Raw genomic sequence first — 27,346 nt, forward strand, 5'->3', positions numbered from 1 at the left:
CTGCCAAGTGTTTTAGGGGTATGAAAAGTACTCAACCTGATGTTAATTTCACAGCTTACCTGATGTTGAGTGCTGTTTCTTGGTAATTTGTACCATTGCAATTGACAATCAAACCCCAAGCAATGAGCAGTGTACGCTCAAAGACTGTACAGTCTGTGTGCGCGCCACATTCACGCGGTTCAATGAGGTTTTTCCGAGTATTCCCTCCAAAAACCCTTTCTTTGTCCCTGCTCCAACTTCCTTCCTCACTCCCACTCCCACCCTTTAAAGGTCAGCTGAGCTCCTCTGGCATTCCCGCTGTGTGTATGTGCGTGTGTGTGTGTGTGTGTGTGTGTGTGTGTGTGTGTGTGTGTGTGTGTGTGTGTGTGTGTGTGTGTGTGTGTGTGTGTGAGAGAGAGCTGAAAGGATGAAATGAGGGGAAAAAGGCTGTTTTGAGTTGTATTTGACCTGACACACACCAGCCCCGTATTATGGGGCTACTGCATTGTGGCGTATATGTGTTGTCTGCTCACATCTCGCCTGGTGAAACTGCTGAGTTCATTGTTGCAGACTGCAGTGAGTGGGCGGCTTGCATAACAGAAACACAGAGAGAGAAAACACAGGCAGGTATACATCAGAGGTGTAGTCTCTTAGAATTAGAAATAACTGGGGGGAATGGCCTTTTGGTGCCTTTAAAGTCATACAGGTGTCTCTGGTCTTTAACTCACCACATTTACAAACAAAGCTGCTTCTGTCATAAGGCAGGCAGTAAAGTGGTGAATCCAAGTACATCTAATATCAATGTGATATAAATCTTACATCTTAAAGCTGCTATAGTCTATATTTTATCTCAACAAAAAGGGACCCACTTGAAAAAACACTGCTCCATAGTGCTCCTAGTGGTCAAAATGTTGACCTTTTTTTTCTTAACCATTTTGGGTTCTGTCCCCGTTCCCCATATCCATAATCTATACATTGGGGCGCCTCAGTGGCTCGCCTGGTGGAGTGCGTACCATTGGCAGCGGCCCGGGTTTGAATCCGACACGTGGCCCTTTGCTGCATGTCATCCCCTCTCTCTCACATAAGGGCATAAAAAGCCACAAAATGACATAATCCATACATAAAATGACTCGTTATTTAATGTCATTGTAAATGTCTAAATTTCAAGAATACACGAACAATTTAATTCTTGAAAGTACACATTTTTAAACATAGATGCTCTTAAACAGAGCAATAAGCATCAATTCTTACCCCAATAGTTTCATACATTGAACCTTTTATTAGCTCGGCTCATATTTAAAGTAGAAACCACACTACAAGTTTTTTCCTCTTTACAAAACTTCTTATGTACACTACAGTGCTGACAGTTAAAAATCACAGAAACAAAATAGAAAAAAAGACCAAACCAAAACCTTGAGATAAATAAATTCTGTGAAAACATCACTAGCCCCTGAAGACTTTTTTTGTTTTCAACCTTAATTTTTGTCACATTTGTACAAAAAATATATAAGTTCCTGTCATGTTTTTGTAACATCTGAAACCCCAAAGCATAAAAAGAGCTGCAGAGCGCCTTGCAACTGGCATCAAGTGCTTAATCACCTAGCTCTCTCCAGAGCCACACAGTGAAGAGTTCTGTCTCTGAAATTCAGTCCTATGAGGCAAACTGACCAAGAGAGCTGAAGCTACGGCTTGTGGTCAGACTAATCATGAAAAACACAACCCTGCTTTCAGGATATCATTCCACTGAACCATCCCAACTTAAACCGCAGATATTTGGAGAGTTTTCAGCGGCTTTAGGGACCAATTTAAGGCTTCATTTTCATTTTCCAGTGAAAACTTAAAACTTGGACTCCTAAAAACTTCCACGAAAGGGCAGAACTCCTTCTCTATATGGCTCTGGACCATTTAGTAGTTCACAGTTAAGGACAGGCACTGGGGAAATGATGTGGGCTACATTAGCAGATGGGCTGTACTCCAATAGCGATTAAGTCAAATCAAGACATCAATAACAAAAAAAAAAGAAAAAATCAAGTTTCTCTCAACAACAAAAGTTCCACAACTGTGGGATGAGCACTGAGACAGAAGAGTTCAATCCTAAAATCAGATACTTGGAAAAAACATACAGTCTTCATAGCTGTTGCTAAAACAGAATTTCAATAATTTATTGTAGTTTTAAACACAGGAGTTCACTTCAGTCCCTGGTTGATAAATAAAACATTTTTATAGACAGGATGCTCCACACTGTAGAGAAACTGGACTTCAGGTAAATAGATAAACAGTGCTTTGAGAATGAAACTCTCAACAGTGTACCATCTGTTTTCAAAGTGTCCACACAGAATAAAAAGTTCTATCATAGAATTGCTGAGGCCTGAATGTATTAAAACAATAATCCTGGAAGAACCTGAAATTGTTAATAAGCTGACATGACCCAATGTGTTTTCAATAATATCAACTGTCGTTAAACTGCAGCTGATGTATTTGTGTTACAAAGTGCCGTACTGAGTCACATTTGGGAAGTCTTCACATACTGAATCTGTATGATATTGCTCTACCTCATGGCAAGCTCTTGATGTAGCTGCATAGGTGCTAATATAATGTTGCAGATTGAACAATATTTCAATGACCCTGAAAGATTACTTAGAACTCCAGTAAAATCAATGGATCAGGTTTTAGCCAGTGATTAAGATTTTGAGGTTTTTTTTCCTCAGGAGACCAATGTATTCGTGGATGTGTCCTGAATAGTTTTTCCTGAGACTCTCAAGGCCTTTCTGTGTAACAGCCTTGGCTGGGTTGAATTCTTCCCTGGCTGACCAGCAAGTGCTCAGTTTCCAAAATTAGGAGACCCTGGTAGACATCCAACAGACACTGAAAAACACAGCGAAATTACACTGAGAGCTCTGCCACTGGTGTTGAGGGCTACGGGTACAAGATCATTTCAATACTTCAAATTGCAACTCTTCTTATGATGTAATTGACTACAGTGCTACTGGCTGTAGCCTGTAGCTTACCCTACTCAGTCCTATTTTAAACGGGGCATTCTTTTCATTTAATTGCACTAATATTCTTCTTGGGCAATAAGACACTGCAACTGATTAGAAGAATCATTTAAGATACCTGTTAATTACATTTAATCACTCCTCACGGAGGCTGACTCAATGAACATGATTCAACAGGACATTACTGGCTGTGTATCAATCACTTTGAAATTTGAATAAAAATACTGATACTTGTCACCACATCAATAACTGGGAAATGCAGGTTTATATTCAGCAGCTTATTGCGGAGCATTATTGCTCAAAATACAATATTAGGGAAAATTACTGCAATATACTGTATTGATTAAGATGTATCGATACAATATAGTTGAGGAAATGTAGTGATATCACATCAATACATTTGTGTATTGTATAATATCAGTTTGACCCATCATTATTCCAGAAACAGTCTTGGGCACAAAGAATATACTAGAAAAAAAGCCACAAACTGGAAGCATTAGCTGCAAGTTTCACAAAAAGGTCGTCGTCATGACCTTTTTTATATAAATATCTGTCACAAATCTGACACTTCCTACCTCTGACGGCTCACAGATATTCTGATATTCAAAAGGGCTATGCTCACTTCAAAAGAACGACAGCAGTTTGGCAGACTTGAACCTGGAAAATCTCTTCTTCAGTGTCAGATTTTGGCGTGCCCATACTTCACTAAAGGCCAAAACTACCAGTACATGCAACAACTGCTTAATATTTCTGAACCAGAGCACAACCAAAGCATCAGGACAGTCTAAACCAGTCCAGTCAAGAGGTGTGGGGTAAATAAAGTCCAACTCTGCTTTATAAACTACGAATCTGTGTCCATACCGATACACTTCACTGTCCTCCCCGTTATTTCCTTTTTACATTGTTTTACAACAGCACAACCAAAATAAAACCTTGTACATATACAGTCATTTAAAAACAGCATCATTATGTACAAAAACTACTATAAAATCTGTCTCCGCTCCTCTTCATGCTTTGGGGGCGGGGAGAGGACAGAGGGGCAAGGCTGAGGGGGGAGAGGAGGGGGAAGAGGAGGAGGAAGGGGAGGCAGGGTCTGCGAGGAGGAAGGAGGAGGAGGGGGATGGGGGAAAGGCTGTGACAGAGAGAGCTGAACCTGCGCTGGTGCTGAGGTTTGGTATTGCGGTTGTAGCGGGTAAGAGCCTGGTGGCTGAGAGAGGAAAGACTGAGGGGGGAGGAAGGGGTGAGAGGGGAAGTGGGGGTGCTGAGGAGGGTAGAAGGTCTTGGCGAACTGGTGATGGTGAGAAAGGTGAGGAGGAAGAGACTGGGAGCTGGTGAGAGGAGTGTTTGGATGAGGCGGGGAGGGGATCAGGGGAGGCTGGTAATACGGTTGAGACTGGGTGGTGATGTTTGGTTGGTGTGGAGGATGCAGGTGAAGCTGGCTCATGTGAACCGAATGGGGAGGTGGTTTCTGACTCAGATAAGAGTTAAGAGTCTGTGGCTGTGCAGGGAGGGAGGGATTGGACAGCTGATTTGGGGGGAGGATTGGAGGTCTATGAGGGAGGTGGGAGTGTGGCAGGAGAGGGGAGTAGGAAGGGGGAAGCATCTGAGGGAGGTGAGGAGGAGGTGGGAGATGCTGCGGTGTGTATTGCTGCATGTAAATTCCTTGCCTCCCGGAGTCCTGGGTCGCACGTATCTGTGGATCCGCCGACGTCCTGGAGTCCGAACTGTGAGTCCATTTCTCTGGGAGCGTTTGTGTCCGTGTGTCAGCTACTGTGTGTGTCCGTGCGTCAGCTTGGGAGGTGTGTGTGTGTACACCCACAGCAGGTGAGCCCTGTGATGCTCGAACCTCTGACTGCACTTGTGTCCGTGTGTCTGAATCAGCGTCTGCCTTCGGACGTAGTGAGTCTCTGTCCTTCGCTTGGTCTGACTGAGAGGAGGGAGGCGGCTGGTAAGACGACGAGATGGTGGAAGGAGGGAGTGTGGAGAGATGCGAGTCCACTTTAGGCTTGGGACTACTCAGGGAAGATGTAGCGGAGGCTGACGTGGAGGAAGATGTGGACAGACCAGGAACAGAAGAGGAGGTAGAAGAAGACGGACTGGGAGCAGCAAAAGAGGAGCGCAAAGGAGGAGTATCAGTGGAACCAGCTGAAGGCGCAGAGGAGGAGGAGGAAGACTTAGAAAAAGATGGAGAACGAGGTGATTTGGGATCTGAATGAGAAGTAGAGGAAGAGGAGGAGGAGGATGCTGTACTGGAAGACGTCATTCTGTTGTCTGAGTGATGGTGGTGGTGGTGGTGGTGATGATGATGATGATGGGGCTTTGATGATACTTTGGGTTTTGTGTCCTGATGAGGAGGATGACGAGAGGCAGGAGGGGACAGAGGGAGAGGCGAAGGTGATTTATTTTTGCAAAGAGGAGGAGCTGGAGGTTCTGTCTTCACCTTAGCAGCAGGTGAATCCTGCGGTTTGAGTTTTGCTCCTCCTTTTAACCTCTCAGTCTCCTCCTCTTTGTCTCTGGCACCGCCCACGTTTGAGTCCACTGAGCGAGCAGGCTGAGGCAACAGAGGTGGATGCTGAGGATGAGAGTGAGGACGATGATGATCCCGTTCCTCCTTTTTGACAGCTGGCAACGTTCTGTTTTCTGCCACATCTGCCTCCTCATTCTCCTCTTTTATCCTCTCCTTTGCACCTTTCTCACACTTCTTTTCTCTCCTCCTCTCCTCTTCTTCTTCTTTTACCCCCAACTCTGTGGTTTCTGTCTCCTTCTCCTTCGACTCAACTATCTTCTCCTTCTGCTCTTCCTTCACATCTCCTTCCTCCTCCTCCTCCTCCTCCTCCTCCGCCTCCTCCTCCTCCTCCTCGTCTGCCTCTCCTTGGTGGTACTGCCTTAAGCGGACGTGCCATGCCAGGCTGCAGACGGCAGATACAGTCTTGAACTGGTGGACCACGTTGCGGGGGATGAAGTAGATGTCCTCGTGGCAAAGGCGGATGCGAGCGTAACGGATGCCCTCGCGACGCAGCTGGTTTAGTTTGGCATCATCCACCCACTGCACACACTGGAGACAAGGAGGACACGAGGGTTTAGATGGAGGAAATAAAGAGGTGCAGTCCAGAATAAAACACCCATCTTTTGACACTAACATCTATTTTAAGAACTGACTCTGAAGCTCGATATCAATATAAGAAGAATTTAAAGTTTTCTCATTTTTTAAAACCTTTAGTCAGTTCAGTAAATCCGTCTTAAGAATAGAGAGGAGGAGAATAGATAAGTTTCATTGTTAAAAAAAACCCTGAATCCCTACTTTAAACTCAAAAAGCTCTATTGTTACATTCAATTAAGCAATTCATTAATTTGAACATAATGTAAGATTAAACAATATGCAATGTGAAAATCAGAATTTTTTCTCAGCCAAGCAGTGAACTGGTACCTTACATTTATTTATGTATCGCTAGCAACACCTTATATTTATAAGAAGAGAATGAAGATGAGCTATACAGCTGGAAAAACAACATAGGGATTTTTAAAAGATGAACACGGTTTCTCATCACTGATGCTGTAGCGTTACACCGACATGTGACGTGCTCCTTGTGTCATACTTCATTTTGAGGAGATGGGCTGTGTTCGAAAGCAACCTGCAGTGTCACGGTGTCACTGTGTGGAATCAGCTACACAGGTCTACATGGGAACTTAACCTAAGATTAATTGCAAATAATAAATTAGTGAAATAACACTGCAGTTCATTTTCACTCCACCAGGTGCCAGCAAACAACATCAGTTTACGTTAATGTTCCCCTTCACCTGGTGTTGGGTATTAAGTGTTATGTTAGGGTTACACTGTGGGATAATTGTGTGTCTAATTTGGGGATGTTAAAAGGATGATTATACTGGGCTAAATCTAATAAGTGAGCAGTGCCTATTGACATGCCTTCTGTGTGTGTGTGTGTGTGTGTGTGTGTGTGTGTGTGTGTAATGTAACACCTGAGACAGCGGGGGTTCATGTAAGTCCAACTGCAGCCTCTGAACTACATAAGGGAAATCACCGGCATGGAAACACACTACGTCTTTGGTTACACGAGGAGGCTCCGAGCTGAAAACAAGGGAGATTGTATGATGTCAGTCAGTGAGGACAGCGTGTGTTGCTTCTAAACAATCAGCCATCTACAGTGTACGTGCACCCAACGGTCTGACATCCAAAGTGTGACCATGTGTTGCTTCACTGCCTACCCTTCTCCGGAGCATACGGCCTTTAGCACCCCAACGGCCGCCGTGGTCTGACGTTCGAAACCCTGACCGATGTGATCAGCGTGGGCCCGAGTCCGATCCTCAAACAGCATCTCTCTGGGCTCGCTGGTCCTGGGCAGCGACTGCAGCAGGTTCTTCACCTCGTTGGTGGAGCTACAGAAGGACAGGAATGATCACTCCGTCAGAGAAATGGAAGACACACACAAGTGCTCACACAGTTTCATGAAGATTTCCCCCCTGCCTCTGCGTCTCTGGTGTCTAAAGTAGAAAAATGACTAAAGGTGTGTGGGCTGCTCATTCTTCTAGTTCTATTTGTTTCTTTTATTTGTTTCCTGTCTGCTGTGCAAAGCAAAAGCACCAGACAGACTGCTGGTGTTGTTGTCATCCTCAGTGCGACACGAGGAGCAGAGAGGATGTTGGGAGGGTGAATTCATGTGGACATTATGAAACATCCTTGCAGTGTATTCAGGATCTACTCTAGTATTTTATCAATCTTAACTGAGTGTGTTTCATTTTTGATCATCAAAAAATTAATTAGCAACTATTTTTACAGTGGATTGATTGAGTCCTGTATCGAGTGCAAAAGTCGAACATTTTCTGGTCGCCATTTCTTAAATGTGTAAATTAGCATCTTTTCTGTGTTTTATGTAAATGTCGGTCACTTATTGGAAATCTTTTGCACACTGTAATTTGAGGACATATTTTGGACTGTTGGTATGGAAAATCAAAATTCAAACTGAAGACGTGATCTGAGAATCTGAGAAACTCTGATAGACACTTTAAAATTGGAAGAGGAATTCAAAAAGAATGCCCACAGCACTTTGTAAAGTCACATTTCTTGTCTGTAGATATCATTAACTACACCTGAGCTTTTCCTCACTTTAGGCCAATATCTTTATCCTTCATTTCCTCCACAATTTCTTTACTTTTTCATGCTCGCTGGTGGTAAAATCACTTTCCTTGCATGATCAATAAAGTGTTCATTTAGATTCAAAACACAAAATACTGGTAGCGAGAAAATTAGAATGAAAAATCAAAATAAAATCAGTAATCATCAGGGAGAGGTTGCATTTAGAATAAATAATGGAAAGTAAAATGGAATAAACACACATCAATGCTCAAACACAAACACACACGTACACTCTTGGCTTTGTGCGCACAGACTGAGAGGCTAACGAGTAAAAGCATAAAAATGAGCTGTGTTGCCAAACAATGGAAGTACTGCAGTCAGCTCACTACTGGATCAGTGACTCACACTGGAGCTGCAGTCAGATTCAAACAAGAGTATAAACACACACACACACAGTCTGTGAGAGATCCCTACATGAGCGTAACACAGACACACACATACAGAGACAGAACAGCAGCGAGACTACCCGTGCTGAACACTGAATTGTGTATTCATTCATTCAGAGATAAGAGGAGAGGCAGGAGCTGATGGAAGAGGAAGAAAGAAGCAGAGGAAAATATTAGAGAGTGGAGGGGAAGATTAAAACACACACACACACACACACACACCACACACACACAAAACACGCACACACACATGCACAGCTCAGTGTGTCTGAGCTGCAGGCTGACAGTAATGAATGTAAAACCAGAAAAGCTGGTAAGTGAAACTGTGAAAAGAAGAGGGTGTAGAGGGAGGAGTGCTGAACGTGCACATCTATAGTGATATTCAAAGTCTATCATCTCATGTAACTCTTTAACTATCCTTTATATGTGAGGTCCCATTGTTCTGGCATGTTTGTCAGTATGTACAGCGGGTACGCAAATGTCTGCACCACCAAGTCACCAAGACAGACTACTCTGCATTTATGGTCAAAAAGAAATAGGGAAAGAGAAGAGGAGAGGAAGAAGAACAGATAAGTGGGAAGTGGCAAGGGGAGAGAGAGGAGATGATGGAGGGAAACGGGGGATAAAGAAGGAGAAAGGTGGGGTGAAGAGGGATGAGGCAGTAAAAGGAGGATAAAGAGGAGGGAGAGAAGGACAAAGGGGAGACAGAGGAAACCACCTCTGACGACAAATACTGTTAATGTACATCTTAAAGCTACAGCACACTCCTAGAAAGATGTATATCACATTTACATTTCACACACCTGCTTAATGTACTTATCTGCAGAAAACTTATGACTAGGGCTGCCACTAATGATTATTTTGATTGTTAATTACTTTACTGATTAATTGATTAACTGTTAAATCTATAATAGCTAGGTTTTCATCCTAATTTAGTCCAAATTATAACAAAATTTCAATCAGCAAAAATAAGCAAAAGAAAATGCAAATTTATATGCATTTCCATCTATTCCTGTTTTACCATTAAACTGTTGAACTAGAAAAGGCTGCAACAAGAAGCAGTAAGTGAGTAAGATGTCGCAAGTAATCTATACATTTTTTTAATTTTTGACATTTCCATGCAGGTTTGAAATTGAAAATGTGCATAAAAACAGGTGAATGAACACCCACCTAATGTCAGTCAGGTGCTACAATGCATTTCCATTGTAAGTGTAGGGAGACAAAATCTACAGTCAAAGTTGCTGCCACATATTTTCGGTCGATCGAGTAATCTAGTAATCTGCTGGTTGTTGAGTTCTACCCTTTAGCTAAACAAATGTCCTGACTGAGCAGGCTGCTGTTAACATCTTGCTGACAGCCCCCAGGTTCTCAACGGACCCATCTTGATTGTCATTCGTAATGCACGGAACAGCATGTTCAGCAACTGGTTTGCAACTGGTGCTGGCCAAGGCTGCTGCCGTTACTATGCAATTATTGTCAATCTCCGGAAGCACGGCACTCTTTCACTAAAAGCTGAAATATTTTGGTTTATTTTCATCATCTGACCACTGTAATCAAGCTGAATTCTCAGACTGCGAGTCTCAGCGCTGACAGAAATGCATAACAGCTTGACCTTTTCGCTGAAACCACGAGGAAAAAGAAGCAACGCTGTGAGGAGATGTTCCCCATGCACAAGCAGCCTTCAACACAGCACATGGTCAAACTGCAGACAAGGTCTCACTGCAAATAACATCACGTCCTCCTTTTCTTTCTACTTCATTTCTGCACAGCAGTTTTTTTTTTATGTCTTTTACCTTATACACACAGACAGACATACATTCCTATGACATATTAAATGTGCTTTCTGTAAACACACCTATAGTCCTCTTGAAAGTAACAGCACAGTAACTGAAATAAATCAACTTAAAGCAGGAAAGAGAGGTCACAAGGAGGAAACAGAAGATAGATTGTAAGAGAAACAGGGAGAGACAGACAGGGCCGATATTTAGAGGCAGCAAGAGGACAAGGACAGTGAAAGGAGGGAGGAGAGGAGGAAAAAAAAGGAAAGCTTGAAGAAGGATGGAAGTGAGCAACTGAGGAGAGATGCTGGAGACAAAAGGGGGAAATACTGATTAAAGTACACCTCAGTTTGTAGATGTCACTTTGTGATTGTCTCTAATGGCGATTTATGATCATGTGATGGGATGAGACCGCACACGAAAGACAGGAGAGGAGGGAATAGTTAAACCACCTCGCCCTCCCCAGCCGTCCAATGCGTCTCTATAAAAACAGATACTTTCAGCCCCAATTGTTACACAAGTGTCTCTGACAGTCATTCACACTGACACACGCTCTCTTGACAGCAACCCCCTTCAAACACTGTCTAGACGCATGTATAAATGTGAGACATACTGCATGTATTTATAGTTTGGATTCAGGTGCAGTCGCTGATTAAAAAGCAAGTATGTTTCCTTTATTACTTCTTCTTTTTCCAGCCAGAAAAGTCTGACTGAGTGAAGCTTTCGTGGGTAAATCTAAAGACAAAAAAATCAATAAGGGCTGCAACTACCACATATTTTCATTATCATTAATTTTTGATCAATCGCTTAATAGCTTGGTAAATAAAATGTCAGAAAATGTCAGAAATGTCAGAAAAAATTACCATCTCAATTTCCTAAAGCCCAAAGTGATGTGTTCAAATGTCCTTTTTTGTGTCCAAAACCTGAAGATATTCAGTTTACTATGATATAAAACAGAGAACAGCAGTAAATCCTCATTATTTAGGGGCAGGAATTAGGGAATGGTTTGTATTCATGCTTGGAAAAATTACTTCAACAAATATCTTCTCTACTGATTAACTTATTTTTTCCGCTAAAATAAATCAACTATAGCAAAAATTAAATAAATTAATTCCAAAACATTAGCACTGATATGATTACCAATCAACAGAGACAAGAGAGAAGTAAATGAAGCATGGGAGGAATGTGTGTGGTGTGTGTTGTCCTGTGCTTGGCTGGCTGCCATGTGAAGTAGCGTCTGATGTCGGCTCTATTAACATAGCGATGATCTCATCTGAGTGGTGAGCCACATACCGCTCACATCACACACAAACACACACACAAACACACACACACACACACACACAAACATCATTTCTCTCATGGTCTCAAACAGATATTGTGTGTGTTTGTGTCTGTGTAAGCAACAATGGCACTGTGACAGAGACAAACACAGAGGGTGTAATTGCTTCATCCGGAGCTGCTGGGCTACAACAAAGCTTCGTGTGGCTATTGCGGCTGCTGCCTTCAAAATGTGCGAGTGTGTTTTGTTACTGTTTTTTTCATAATCAGCCCTCATGTGCTGTGTGGAGAGTACAGAGGCAAGCTGGCTCATTAAGGTTCACACACAAACACACATACACACACACACACACACACACACACACCACTGAGACTTGTAGGCAGTACAAACAAAATTCATAGGGACCAAAATCCCTGCAAATTCTGTCTCTGTCTCACAGCAGTGTTTAAAGGGGATTCAAAAACTTGGCTTGCTTTATCTGAGTGTGTTTATATAATGTGCAGTAAGCTGTAGTGTGCTCACCGTTTTCTTTTAAAAGGGGACTTTGGTATATCAGCCACAGGTATCATCTGTTCTCCTGGTCTGACCCACATTATGGGACCGTCGTCGCTCTCTGTGGGACTCATCAGCCTCAGACTGGAGAACGTTCCCCATGGAAGAGTCCTCTGCGGCCAGACAGATGAGAGGAAAAGAAGGGAACGTGAGAAAAAAAGGAGGACATGAGGGAATATAATCAAAGCAATATGTCAGTACATCTTTCACTTTTTTTTTTTTTTAAGTTGTTAACCACTTCATCAAGTATTTTATTTATTCCACAGAGTCCCTAAAAAGAAATCTCATGAGCAGAAACCGTCCCCGTGGCGAAATTTGTCACTGGCACCCGAGATGTTTCAGACGGTGACAAATCAGAGCCAAAACTCTCGACAGATAGGAAGCGCCAGAGGATGTGTGGCTTTTGATATTCAGCATACGACACCACTCCTCCACACTGCATGCAGGAGATTTGAAGTGTCAGCACAGGATGGCAAACAGCAGAAAAGCTTGTCACGCCTGCATTTCAGGGACAGCACTAAACACAGCGTTTTGGTGGTCTGTGTCTGCACAGACGTTCTAAAAAAGAGAAGCAACTTCCTGAGCTGAAGCTGGAAGCTGCATCAAATCACTGTTTAGTTTGTGTCATTTCCAAATAATCTATGGTGTAAATATATTGAAATATTTGGGCACATCTAGTTTTCTAGCTGCATTACTGCACATTTACAATGCAGACTATTTATGAGGTATGAGCAAGTTAACTGTGAGTGGAGTAGCTAAAGCCTACTTTACATTTCATTGAAAAGGTGTTATGTGACAGTGTCTGCCAGCTGAACATTGTCACATAACATCTCGACTAATCCCCCTAACATTGTGCAGTGTTGTTCAACAATCAGAGAGCACGCCCAGCTGAGGTTTGTTTAGATTTCTTGAATCAGATAGTGACACATAAGTGAAGAGAGCAGAGAGAGAAGCAGTAGATGGTCAGAACATTTTCCTCATATTCCTGAGGAGGTGTAAGACCAAATACTCAGACAGATGAGGGACACTGACGTAATAACATTTTAGCCAGTTTTTCCCCTCTACAGAATTGTCTGTAGAGGGCGTCCCGGTGGCTCACCTGGTAGAATGTGTACCATGATGGCTCAGTCCTAATCGCAGCAGCCCGGGTTCAGATAAAAAAGTATTGTCTCTGTTTCTTTTTACTCTGTGACATGGAGCTCTATTGCTATCCAAAAACTAAAAGCATATCAGTGAGCCACACTGTTGCATTGGGCGACATGTTTTTCCATTAACATTGTAGTTGTAGTTTCTTTCGGCTCAGTCCCACATACATCGTTCTGCGGCCTTAAATACTCACTAGACAATAATAACGCATAGTGTGTATAAATCCTGTGCTGAAAGTCGCTCCTAACAAATGCACTATTTAAGTAACAGATGTTTTAGGAAATAATTGGTCCTTTTTCAAAAAAATAAAACTATACAGTCATGAGATTCATTTCCTTTGACCTCTCAGCATAGAATCATGATATAAATTATAGCTTCTTCATCCATTCCTATTTAAATGCAAGGTTCTGTTGCTGTTTAGGATTACTGTCATTCATCCTGTCCTGACTCACCTTCAGGAAGGGCGACTCCTCCAGCATGCTGAGGAACTCTGGGAAATAATTCCCGACCTCCTCGTCCACAGCTCCCACCAGGCTGATTTGTCTCATTGCCCCGGCTCTGTATGTGCCGTGACTGTATGTCTTCTTCACCTGCAGCAATCAAAGGGAAAAGAAATTTAAAAAAAAAGACACATAAGACAGTGATGTTGTAATGTTACTCTAACAGCAAGCAGGCGAGGCTGATTGCTGTGTTCACTCAGACAGCAGCTGCAGGAGTTCAGTCTCTTGACAAATAAATATATAATTTTTTGTATTTCCTGAGAGGAGGAGGCGACAAGTGCAGGTGAATAAAAACACTGCAGCAAACTTTTCACATTACATCCTGAGTGTCTGGCTAAGAGAATGCAAACACTATTAGATTATGTGATTTCAAATCAGTTTACCCAGCAAACTGTAAATCACCATTATATTATTATAAAACCAAAGGACTGCAGTCCTGACAAATGAAGAAACATGTATTCCTCTCTAACAAGGACCACAGGAGAAAACAAAACAGCACACAGTGTTTCATTGTGAAAAATGTGACACTCAACCACAGTTTAATGGTCATTTGTTCTCTTCATCTGAGAAATGTAAACTGAATCTTCAAGATATTACAGATACAATCTTATTATTGAGTGGCCGCACCTTCGGCAGGGTCAATATGGAGCCTCAATGTCCCTTCTGTTGTGGGAGGGGTGGCACATCGCGGTTTAATAGCCCCTCTCTGGCCTTGACCCCCTCTTGGTCATCTCGATCATAAACAAAACATACTTGATATTTTGGTCAGTCATCTTCTAGGGGCAGTGTTCCCAATCTTTTTGACATGGGACACCTTAAAACGAGGCTATGTCTGCTGCTTGCAGCCCTTTTTGACAGGTTGAATTTGCGAACTGGTTGTGGCCAATATCTGAGATGAATGATTCAGAAATTCCCATGAAAAAAAAGAAGAAGATCGGTGCAAAGTCTGAAAAGTCTGTGGCCAAATGTGAGAGCTCATTAGTTGTGATGGACACCTGCCGTAGGACTTGGACTTTCCTTATTAAAAGTGCATGCTTTTTAACTGGTATTACAGATGTATTCATGTATGAATAAACAGAAAGTGTTCCAAACAACTGGTACTTAAAGTATATAAAACATCAGGATGTTTTTGAATACAGTATGTATTTGTGAGTATTGATGTTTATATAATATATATGCATTTAATATTGTTTGATTGCAATACAATGCAGGGGAACACAAAGTGTGACTTTGTCCAGAAAAAGAGAGAAGAACCTGTTAATCATCACTGGGTACTGAAACAGAGAGTGTGTGTTAGAGTGTTGGCGGATTCTGTTCCACCGGTGTGACTCAACAGACTGTTTGCTGCTCTTCACTTGGCTGACAGAGCATTGCATATGTGTGCGTGTGTGTGTTTGTCTATGTGTGTGTGTGTGCGTGTGCCTCACCCATCTCCCATACCCTTGGCCATCAACAGTGTCTTTGTGTGTGCAGTACGTGCAGCATGTGGCCTGCATGCTGTACTCTTGGCTGATCAGGATGTGTGTGCATGTGTTGGTGTGTGTGCGCGCGTGTGTGTGTGTGTGTGTGTGTGTGTGTGTGTGTGTGTGTGTGTGTGTGTGTGTGTGTGTGTGCATGTGCATGTGCATGTGTGTGTGTGCGCGCGTGTGTTGGCCAGATCCTTGGCTGCACGCCTCTAGTGAGTCACCACTTGACAACAAGGCAGAGATAAAAAGAGAGAGAGAGAGGGGAGAAGAGAGATGGACCAGAGGGAGGAGAGAGCGAGGATAAACAGGGCAGAAAGAAAGAGAGACAGATGGAGAGAAGAGGGGAGAAAGGAAGAAGGAGAGAAAGTTTAGGAAGACAAGCTGTGAAAGAGAAGAAACAAATGTAGAGGGACAGAGAAGACAGAAAGTTAGAAAAAAATGGAGGCAAAGATGGAAATAACTCAAAGGGGAATAAGGAGGGGTGAGGGGAATGCGGGTGAAAATGAAGATAACATGGTGAGAAGAGGGAGTAAGGACAGGAAAATGGGTGAAGTAGAAACAGGACAACTGAGTAGGAGACATCAGATAAGAATAAATAAAAGGAAGCGATGTTAAAGAGACAAGAAGAGGAGAGAGTGGAATGTGACAAGGAGAGAGAAAGAGAGATGAGGCCAGGTTAGAGAGGATGGGAGGAGGGAAGAAAAGGAGGAGTAATGAAGACAGGAACAATGAGTAGGAAAAAGACTGAGGGGGACAGGCTTGGCAGCTCCCAGGTGTGCCCTTGAGCAAGGCACTAAATCCCCAAACAGCTGCTAAGAGGCCAGTCATGCAAGACCAAGCAGTTCTCAGGTGTGTGTGTGTGTGTGTGTGTGTGTGTGTGTGTGTGTGTGTGTGTGTGTGTGTGTGATGCAGCTATTTCCCCCAGGGTGTTGCTGTTAATAGGGGGAAATGTTCTCAGTGCAGTAGTGTGGTTATTTATATGGGCAGGGTAATGAGTAGAGATTGGCCATAAAAACAGGATTATGGGGGTCAATGACAGTGAAATGTTCTTTCAAAATTGAGATCAAAATAACAACTCGTCACCACAGGCAGGATTAAGTGACACAGCTAATTATAGGTCTTCATGGTCAACTTTGATCACGTCATGTTTAAAATGAATTCAAGTATTACAACTTTTGAGACCAAGCATAGGAAAATGGGCTTGTGTTTTTAGTATGTAGCTGGGCTGCAACTAAAGGTTATTTCACTACCCATTAACCTATGGATTATTCTAACCAGTAATATGTGTTTTATTTAGTCTATAAAATTAGAAAATACCTTAAAATGCCTGTTGCATTCTCCCAGAGCCCAAAGGGATAGTCTAAGATACAAGCTACACAAAGCTACAATGATCTGAAAGAAAGAAAAGCAGCAAATCCCCACATCTGAGGATAAACAAATTCGATAAATAATCAATTGACTAAATAATAATTTGACTGTTAATTTCGACTCTAGAATGTAGAATATGTTGTTATTACTCAGTGGATAAAACAACCTGTCTATGCTGCAGGTGTGTTGTCTAAAGTGATGTGTTGTTCTCCTGAACCATTAAAATCTGTGCATCAAATAACCGTGTATCTGTATTTATTCAATCTATGATAAATTAACAAAATTAATCAGTTTATCGTGCATGGGCAGGCCAAGCCTCACAGCTGCGTGTGTGTTTGTTCACATTATTTCACTGCATCAGTGCCCTGACAGTCATCAGTGTAATACCCTCATAAGATGATGATGACTAGACGCTTGAAATACTCACACTCACATATAAACACAACTTTAAATAGTCTCACTGAGTCAATGACCTAGATACTGAGAGGAAAATGTGTTTGTGTGGATTTAAATGCCTTCATGCTTACAAGTATTTGTGCATTTCCACCATTTTTCTCAGCTAGCGCATGTATTTGTGAGAGCATACATTCATCTTTTTGCATACTTAGAATTGTTTGTGCTTGTGTCTATTTTCTCTGCCTGTTTGTGTGTGTGCGCGTGTGTGTGTTTACACATGCATAATTTAACTGCAGAATAACCCCCACGTTGTTTGCAAAGAGAACAGTCTCTCACTATCACAGGAAGAGTATTAGGAGGAGACTACCTCTGCCTGAAATAAACAGATAAATTTGTCAGTGATTCACACACACACACACACACACACACACACACACACACACACACACACACACACACACACACACACACACACACACACAGAGCTTGTCTATAATAAGTGAAGACAAACACAAGGAAACAGGAAATGTGAGACTTCCTCTGAGCAGTGCTCTTCAAGATGCTCCAGTCCTTCCTCACCTCTGTGTACGTGCATATAAATACACCGAGGGTAAATGTGTGACAACACATGACCAACATCGTATTTACTCGTTTCTTTCACTGCTAAAATTGATAACAAAGCTTTATCTAAGACATGAGACAAAACATAAGACAGCGAGTGAACACTATCAAGTCAAACAACAAAAGTTCTGCACACAAAAGAATGAAAACAGTGAATACTTCTTCTTTCTCTCTGTATCGTTATCTAAATTTACTGAGGCTCATTTGGTATTCCAGGTCCACAAATTCACAAGATTAAAAAGCCAGCATTATTATATATAATTATCATAACTGTCATCTTTCCCCTGCTGTCACTTTCTTTGGCTAAAAGCAGTATATTTTTAACAGATCATCTCCCTGCCTCCCTACTTTCCACTTGCTGATTATCTATTTTTCTCTTGTCTGTCAGCGTCTCCATCTCCTCCTCTGCCTCTTTCCCTGATAATACTCGCGTCCCCGATGGGAAGTCTATTAGATCAAGCTTTTCTCTTTCCTGCTCTCTTTTCCGTCTCTGGTTCACCCACTTGTTAATTCTGTAACAAGTTTTCCTTCATACTGTCAACTCATCTCTCACTCTCTCCGGCTGAGTTTATGTCAAGACATGATCTCGCTACATTCTCTGACCTCTTCCTGACCTCTGCGTGCCTGTCTGCTTCTTCCTCTCTTTGCCCTGTGCCTCTCTTTCTAACTTATTATGCCCATTCAGTCTCTAGAGTGCTAAGTCTATTAGTCTATTACTGTGCCTGCGTCACAACAAAGCTTCTGGCTGCTGACTGGTGCCTCAAACACAATCGCACACACTTTTCTTACATAATCTCTCCCATGGCTCAACCACAAAGAGGCACGTGAATGCACAAACACATTCTGAATTAAAAGTAATGTAACAGTTGCTTTCCACCTTATTTGTTCCTTGATAAACTGAGTTGACTTGAGGACTGTCCCTGCTTCTTCATGGTTGTAAGGCTGAAGTGTGAGACTAATGCAACGTCAAAGTCTGATTTGTAGAATATTTGGAGGCCAAGTGCAAAGATGCTGCCTCCAGGTTAGAGCGTAGCAGAAGTGAAGGAGACTGGAGCTGGAGCCAGATAAAATCAACACATAACTATCTGAGTAATGATCTGAAACTTTCAGACAGGACACACCAAATCAACTGATGTAAACGAAACTTGTTTTTGTCAAATGGAGAGCATAGAAAACTCTAAAGGGATTTTCCGGAGACAAAGAGCTAGCTATAGTCTTGCTTAATCCCTGTAATAACCCAACATGCCATGCTTAATAAAGTCGGCACACTAGTTAATATTTTGCATGGAGATTTAGTTAATTCTTCTCTTTCTTCATTTAGGGGTTTGACCTTTAGGTACTTAATCTACCAATAAAATGTTTACCCAACAAAATCTAATTAGTTATCACAATTTTTTTTATTTTTTTATTATTTATTCTGAATACTCCAGGTTTACACTGAAAGAAAATAAGTTCTATAGTCTCAATATCTTTCTGACAGAATCCACAGGTATTATTATCCAAAATAAATGTTTCATGCAATAATTCAATGAATGGATAAATGTTTTTTCAAGATTTTAAAGCTTCCTTCTTTGGCTGTCAGTGGAATTGGGTAAGACAAATATTATTTTCTTACTTTCCTTCATCTTTGTATTCTTGGAAAACACCTACACTGGCCTCAGATCTGATACAATATTAGGTTGCATCAAAACCTGTTGAATCATTACACTAAGAGACACTGAAATAAATCACTTTATTAACTTCTCTGACAGAAAAGTTAAGATGAAATTAACCACAGAATTTTCCATATTGTATTGTGTTTCCAAATTTATCCATTAAATGATGATGATACAGACGACATTTGTTTTTCTAGTCATATCCCTAAACATAGTGGATGTTAGCTGTAAATGCTCTTAAACGGCTATGAGTGTGCAGACAGGCACAATGTGAGCACAGTTTAATACAACAAGCCGCAGTCTGTTCTTTGGCTTTGTATTAATCTCCTGATGCCGTAACTACATTATTACACTCAGTGACTAAACAGGAAAGGCCAAATTACCTCACTGTCCAAGCACATCATACATTGTCTGTCAGACTGTACTTGCCCTGAGAAAATGGAGTGCTGTAATCTCCCATAATCCTTACCAGCAGTGAAAATGCCTTCAGTCAGGTGCAGAATACAAAATACTAGGATTTAGATCATCAAAAACATACACTGTCACACACTGTAAGTTACACATGGAGGACTTATCAAACCAGAAAAAAAAAAAAAAAAAAAAACGAGTTAGCAAGTTACGTCGTGCAGAATTTCTTTTCCTTCCTTTCCGTTCTACACTCACACACATACACATCAAAAAACTGCAGAGAGCCAAACACCAGAGCAGAAACATAAAATGTGCATGATACACCATTAATCTGTGTGCACACCTGTGCCTGTGTATATATTGCTGTGCATGGTCACATCTGTGTGTGTGTGTGTGTGTGTGTGTGTGTGTGTGTGTGTGTGTGTGTGTGTGTGTGTGTGTGTGTGTGTGTGTAGACTGTATGTCTACTTCCCAAGGTCACTGCTGAAAGCTTGGAGGGAGAAAAAAAATTAACAAGACCAGTGGACAATGACGTTAGCCCTGCAAGGAACACTACTCTTAAAGGGACAGTTTAGGACACAGGTTTGAGGGGAAAACTCCACGTAGATAACGGACGATTTCGATGTTTAATTCATTCATTTAATTTATTCAGGATCACGCAGAGATCAGGGATGTGTTTGTGGAGGCAAAACTGGCCAAAACAGACAGAAACACACAGAATAACATAATGAATATTTCATAATAAGAAAAAAAAGAAAAAAATAGCTAGAAGGAGAGAGATAGAAAGCATAAACTGTTCTCCCCCATGTAGTACCACACACACACAGTCACACACACAGTCACATAGTGTGGTAGCCGGTGTTGCCTGCACTCACATTGAAAAAGAGCAGGCAGTATCTCAATACAAAGCCACTCAGGAGGTTTGAGGCAACAAAAGGCTTTTCATTAGTGAACTACAGACATGGGACAACTCTAAATGAAGAGGTCTAGCTGTGTCACTGTGCACAGAAGAAACAATCCAGACGGACATCGCCAGCATGCACACACGCACGCACGCACGCACACACACACACACACACACACCTTGTTTTTCCACATGTCCTCAAAAGGCCATGTAGTATGCTGAGGAGTGGGTGAGACGCATCCCACTACAGCTATGCCTATATTTGTGCTTTTGAAAAGAAAAGAAGAAAAACACCTTTTGTGTTGGTTCTGACTCTCTAACCTGACTCACTGTGAGCCTGCAACCTGCCTGACAGCAGTCATGTCTTACAGTCTATAACTTCCCGTCTTCAGTTGCTTAGTGTACTGTCACTTTCTTTTCTTTATATCAACACCTATTCTCAGCTTTGTCTTCTTTTTTTTTAAATCCACACCCTATATACCTTTTCGCTCTCACGCCTTCTCTCACTTGGAATATGAGCGTTTTTTTTCCTCTCTAAAATGTTCTCTTGCTTTCTGTCACTTCAGGTGTGCTTTCTTAAGATTAAGTATCACTGAAGCGAGAGGTGTGACCCATCTATCATTTAAAAAGTTGTAATCTAGTCTGAGCAATCAGACATCTGTATAAATGCCAAAAGCTGCTTGATGCAGGAAAGATGGAGGCAGATGCTTCAACCAGATGGTTAAAGCCACAACAATACAACTTTTTATCCACACACAGCAGTCACTGAGTTTTTTCCTTCTATCAATCTTTTGCCTTTCCCCAGCATCCCTTCATCCTCTCCCTCGACTTGCACTCCATCTAAATCTTTCTTTTCTTCCATCCACCCACCTCTTCATTCGTCTCTTGAGTTTCCTATTCTCTCCTTTCCTTTCCATCCGCTGTCCTTCATTAATCTTTCTTTTCAAGAACAAAAAGTGCTGGTTACTTGGACACAAGATGTGAAATCACTGTACTTTTTAGTGACTGTACTCTGTACTCTCTTATATTTTCCTTGAACTGTGCTCACATGGACAAAATACTGACACACAGATCAAGCCATGCATAAAACACAATATTTATACAAAAGTCACACACACACACACACACACACACACACACACACACACACACACAGGTGCACTGTTACTATGCTGAATTCATAAAAAAACACCAAAGCACACAGCAGTCACAAAGGTACAGTATCAAAACTCCATTCACTAACAATTATAGCTTTTCCCTGCGCCACACTGGAGCCAGCAACATGACACATTTTAAACAGAAACTAAGGTGTGTATGTGTGTGCGGCCATCTTTGGGCATGCAACTGAAAATGACATGATCCATTTTGGTGACAATTTCCGAGAAGTTCTTGGTGGGCCTCCACTGTGTGCACGTGTGAGAGTGAAAGTTTAAAAATGGCACCAAAAAAATAAAAAATAAATGCTGTCTAGACAGTTCTAGCGATATCATGCCATCAGCTCTTCCTGTTGAACTTCAGTTACAGTGTGTGCCCTCGATCATACCACCTCAAATTACACTTAGTACAACATCAGAGCTGCCAAATAGACCATCTACCCCCACACTCATGTTCTCCGTCTTACCAATGCTCCTCTTTGTGTGTGATGGTGCCTGACTAACCTGAGTGTAGAAATTAGCCATAGTGGTGGTTTCTATGTCCTTCTTTCCCAGTATTTCCATTTTGACTGGAGCTGATGGGAACTTGGTTGAGAAGTAGTCCAAGAAATCAGGCAGGTAGCTGGCTTCTCCATGGATGATCCCCATGACATAATGAGCTGCCTGGAAAACATGGTCAGTGAAGTATTTTAGATAATGTTGATGTTTTGAATAGGAGAAAAGAAATCATATTTAACTGCATTCATACTGCAGCTGCATCATGCTGCACTGAACACAGCATCCATGGATCAATCTGATCAATATCTATGCCGTACCTGGGATGAGTCCTCGCTGAACGCCAAGGTGACAAACTCCTGGGCAAATCTCTGCCTCTGGCCCATTGAAAGAGAGGAGAGCTGTGAGGTGTAGGCATGGGCCACCAGAGCCCCTCCATTAGGCTGGTGCTCTATGTGGATGTATGGGGCAAACTCCAGACCTGCCATGCCGGGATAGGTGCACTGCGGCTGTTGTTTGGCTGTAGAAGGGAGTGGTGTCGTGATGGAGGACGACGGAGAGTTGGGAGTGTCGTGAAGAGAAGAGTTAAAGAGGGATTTTGAGGCAAGAGGAGGAGAGGAGGGCAGGAGATGTAAGGTTTTGTTGTTAGGTGAAGGGTAAACCGGTAGCGGGGACTTGAACGGAGACATGGAGGAGTTGTGTGTGGGATCGGTGGTTGAGGAAGAGGAGGTGGGAGATGAAGAGGAAGAAGGGAGAAGAAGCAGACCAGCACAAATGGTCTGGCAGGAGCGGTGGTACATCTTCACTCGTTTGTGTTTCTCCCCCTCTTTGTGTTTCTTCTTCTTTTTCTTCTTCACTTTTTTAATTTGCAGCTCCTCTGAGTTAATCTTGGCTTTCTCTTTTTCATCTGGACAGTGACACACAGAGAGAGAAGAAAGGACCTTGTTACTTAGAGGGAATGGAATTATTAGAGGAGACAGCAAAAAAAAAATCTTAAAAAAATCAACACAAAAATTGAAAAAACTTGATTTTGAGAAGCCTTGAAGGGAGCAGGGATACACATTATTCTTGCAAGATTTGTAAGAATCAATTCCCGTCTGCTTCCTGATCTGTGATGAACCAACAAGTCAATAGTTCAATAACCCCTGCTGTAAGAAGACAGTTCTCACTGCACTTCACAGTGAATCAGGTCCTTCTTTGAAATGACAAACTTCCACTGTAAGTGAGGAGATATGTGGGCAACACTGCAAATAAGGTGCTGATTATGCTCCAAAGTCTGTTAAAACTATATACAATAAAATACAATAGTTTCCCCTGGATTGTTGTGTTATTTATTTTCACAGTTTCTTAAATCGCCAAACAAACTGATACCTGATAAATTCCCTATTTAAAAAACAATTAAACTGAAAAATTAGTCCTAACTATTTTAAGCAAGTGTAGACAGATGAGTCATAGCTTTTCCCAGATGGTGAGCTTCTCCTGGGGTGCACACATAAAATAAATTGAAGAGCCCTGAAATGGAATCCCTTGAGAAAAGCAGATATGACTAAGCCAGGAAACAAGCTTTCGAGTGGCATATCTGAACAGAGATAATACTGTACATGGTAGTCCATCTCTTAAACGCCCGGGGCAGGACAAAGTGGAACATGCAAATTTATGCATTGTGCTACTGTACGTATCTGTCTGTGAGAGTGTGCGTGTCAGAGCTGTTCACGTCGATTTACAAACGTGTTGGTGGTTCATTCTTGCCCAGTGGTTGTGTAAACAAGATATATTTACTGCATGTGTGTGTGTGTGTGTGTGTGTGTGTGTGTGTGTGCATATGTGCATCACTTTGATAGGAGGTGCTGCTGCCTCAGCATAATTCCAACATCAGCCATTATCTCGCTCACACACACATATAAACACACACCTTCAGTCTAGTTTGTACCCCACACACGTTCAATGCAACATGAGACAGGAATGAGACAGAATGAAAAACAGCAGAAAGAGAGAGAGAGAGAGAGAGAGCAATAAAGAGACCAACAGAGAGAGAGAGAGAGAGAGAGAGAGAGAGAGAGAGAGAGAGAGAGAGAGAGAGAGAAGGTATTTGCAGTACAATACCCAAGCTACTAATCCAAAAGCTCTTTAACCCACAAGTCAACCCTCCCCCAATTCTCACATACACACCTGCATGCACACTCACACATATACACGCACACGCGAACACACACACACACACACACACGCACGTTTATTCCCAAACCTCAACCTTCATCAACCCACAGAAGAACAGCACAATATGGGAAAAATATGTGATGTGTGATAAATTTGTTGGATATTGCAATGGTGATGTGAAATGCAGAGACAGATTGTAAGTACCGGTATGCAATTTCACCATCTCTCACTGCAAATATAGATACTGAAAATTAATCTTGTTTCCTGGGAATAAAAAATTATTTTAAAGTTCTTTTAAAATTACAATAACAACGTTCTACATATGTAATATTCAATAACACAGCCAATTGTTCTGATCAGTGAAGCAAAATGCATAATTAATATACAGATTTAGCAACTAGTTAGTATTCTAGTCAATGTCAAACATCTGCCAGTATGTTGTGTGCCTGCAGCTACTTCACAATAAAAGATAATAGTCTTCCTTTCCTTCATGGCTTTTTTCTTTTTGGCAGATTTTGTGTCATTGAGAAACATTCAATGTGTATGCAGCACACGCATGTTCATTGTCTTACAATAGTTTTATGTATTTTATGTAGTAGATGGTGATGATCAGTTTAAGGTCAGATAAGGCCCCAGTCAAATAAGAACACACATCCTCAGTGGTAAAAAAAAAGCCTTAGTGACAGAATAGCTGTTTGCTGCTTATTGATTTCCTATACATGTTTCCTCTGGCTGCTTCCCTCCCTCTCTCTGTCGCCCTGTTGAATTGTAAACTTAACACTCTCTCACTGATTAAATTTCTAGCTTTCCCTCCATCTCTCTGTCACTCCAAACATTTGCAAACTTAACACTCTGTGATTAAATGACTCACTCACTACTCTCTGGTCTCTGAACTCCAATTCAATATCCCACCGTGTATCCCAGTGTGTCTCTATTATCGTAAACACACATGATTAAATACTAGGCTTTCTAGCAGGATGACTGCAGACTTAACACACACTGCCTTTTTCTCTCAGTCTCTCCTATGTCCAGCCTTTTCCTAGCTCTATGTTCATACAGAAAGTTGGAAGACTGAAATAGTCGCCAAATAATCCATCTGTAATTTTCATCTGCAGCCACTGGCTATGGTATGTGGTCAAAGTCTTAGTAAGACAGAAATGTCACAGTTTGGTCATGACATACCAGCACAGGGACACTGCAAGTCTGAGTGGAGCTTTACAACAAATCTGATCAATCATAATAAACATGACATTCATGTGTATATGTCAGTGTGTGGTGTGTCTGTCTAAAAAGGTCAAGTTTTAAAGAGAAAACAGCCACTGTCTGGGGAGCTGTAGTCTGGTGGCAGAGCTCAGATTACACACACACACACACACACACACACACACACACACACACAGACACACACACACACACACACAGATGGAGATTACGTCACAGCGTTCTGCAAATAATTCACTACTGTCAAAAGGTTAGCAATGAAACTCGCCACCACATTCGTAAAGTGTACACAGCAGAACAAAGACGTGCATACAGTAGAGCCAGACGAAGGCTGATGGATAGGTTAACTGATGCTGGCTTTCACCTGTTTTAAAGGATACAACTTTACATATTTTTGTCTAAATCTAAGGATACAATATTTCTATTGTATTAGTGTTTTGTATTTCATTACTTTTGATTTCATATACAGTGAAGTTTGCATATTGTCAGTACATATCTTTGTCACTGTCATGTAATTAAAAAATTTCATTGGGGCCATTGTGTAAAAACAACAAAACAACAATTTTTTCACCCTCAAAAAATGACTTTTTTCTTAAGAATATCATAGTGAAGAAGACAAACACATGTTGAACTAGAGGAACATGTACAAAGACATTTAGGAAAACTGTGGTTAAGGTTGCAAGTAATATTTATTTTCATTACCTATTAACATGGTGATTAATCAATCACTTAATGTGTAAAATGTTGGGGAAAATGGTGACAAAGACCATCACAATTTTCTGGAGCCAAAAGTGATGTCTTCAGTTATTCTTTTTCAAATAACCATCCAAAAAAAAAGTTTGTTTACAACAATAAAGAAAAATCTTCCATATCATCTAACCTTAAGATCCTTTTCCTAATTTTCACACATTAATTTTGGTTTTGGTTTGCTAACCTGAGAAAGTATGTGTGGACAGATAGAGTCAGATAAAACAATACAGAGGGCGGACAGAAAGCAACAGAGAGAGACTGAGCAGGAAAAAAAGGGAAAGACAGAGCGAAACACTGACAGAAAAAGAGTGGCATTATAAACATGGGTTACAGGCTACATTGCCTTGGCCTGTCTCTCAACTTCTCCCGTTTCAATCCTAGCTACCAGATGCACAAGCAGCGCGCACACAGAAACACACACGATGTCAGCGGGTCAGACTAAATAAACCCTAAGCCAAATTTCTCCATGTGAGGAGCAGCAGGTTCAAAGGTCAACCTAATTCCAAGGATCAAATTCTCAAAGAAAAAAAAATGGTTACAACACTTGTCAGACTTATCGAGTTCTCCCACCACACAGCTACTATTCTATATTGGGCCTTTTATGGCTAACGCACAGTATTAGCATTTTTTCCCCAACACCCACTGGGATGCTCAGCAGTTGCGTGTGCTGCCTGTACGTTACAAACATAATGATGATTTACTGTACAGCACCCTGTGAAAGTAGGCCATGTTTGGTTATCTTAGCAGCAGGTTTCTAGTGTGCCTCTACTGAGCTAAAATTCATGCTGAGGTCCAACATGGTGCACTTACACAACTCTGTGTTTCTAACTGGCATGAAAGCAATAAATGCTTCCAGTGATGGTCTGTACTATTCTGCAACGCCTTTTAATTTTTTTAGCATTATCAACATAGTATTTTCCTTTGTTTTTAACTGCATACTGTGGAAAGTGACAGAAAAGATAAACGATGGAGAGACAGAT

General features: G+C 41.6%; 2 protein-coding genes across 2 annotated transcripts in view; both read right to left on the reverse strand.

Annotated features, from left to right (window-relative positions):
• Positions 1–1,114: 1,114 nt before the first annotated feature.
• On the reverse strand, positions 1,115–5,697 carry LOC111225057 (putative protein TPRXL). The gene has a single exon (XM_022749817.1). The coding sequence runs from the start codon at positions 5,236–5,238 to the stop codon at positions 3,958–3,960; it is 1,281 nt and encodes a 426-aa protein (XP_022605538.1). The 5' UTR covers positions 5,239–5,697; the 3' UTR covers positions 1,115–3,957.
• Positions 5,698–5,811: 114 nt separating this feature from the next.
• The window catches only part of LOC111224922 (round spermatid basic protein 1-like protein), a gene marked incomplete at its 3' end in the record, with an annotated part of 30,391 nt that continues 8,856 nt past the window's right edge, over positions 5,812–27,346 (reverse strand). Inside the window, exons 3-9 of the mRNA XM_022749619.1 lie at positions 22,559–23,145; positions 22,248–22,406; positions 13,724–13,861; positions 12,096–12,238; positions 7,200–7,370; positions 6,954–7,062; positions 5,812–6,030 (exon numbers count right to left, since the gene is read on the reverse strand). Of these exons, the coding sequence (XP_022605340.1) occupies positions 5,812–6,030; positions 6,954–7,062; positions 7,200–7,370; positions 12,096–12,238; positions 13,724–13,861; positions 22,248–22,406; positions 22,559–23,145 (1,526 nt within the window). The remainder of the gene's footprint in view (positions 6,031–6,953; positions 7,063–7,199; positions 7,371–12,095; positions 12,239–13,723; positions 13,862–22,247; positions 22,407–22,558; positions 23,146–27,346) is intronic.

Source organism: Seriola dumerili, unplaced genomic scaffold, assembly GCF_002260705.1.
Source record: "Seriola dumerili isolate Sdu_G_001 unplaced genomic scaffold, Sdu_1.0 BDQW01000138.1, whole genome shotgun sequence".
NCBI lineage: Eukaryota > Metazoa > Chordata > Actinopteri > Carangiformes > Carangidae > Seriola > Seriola dumerili.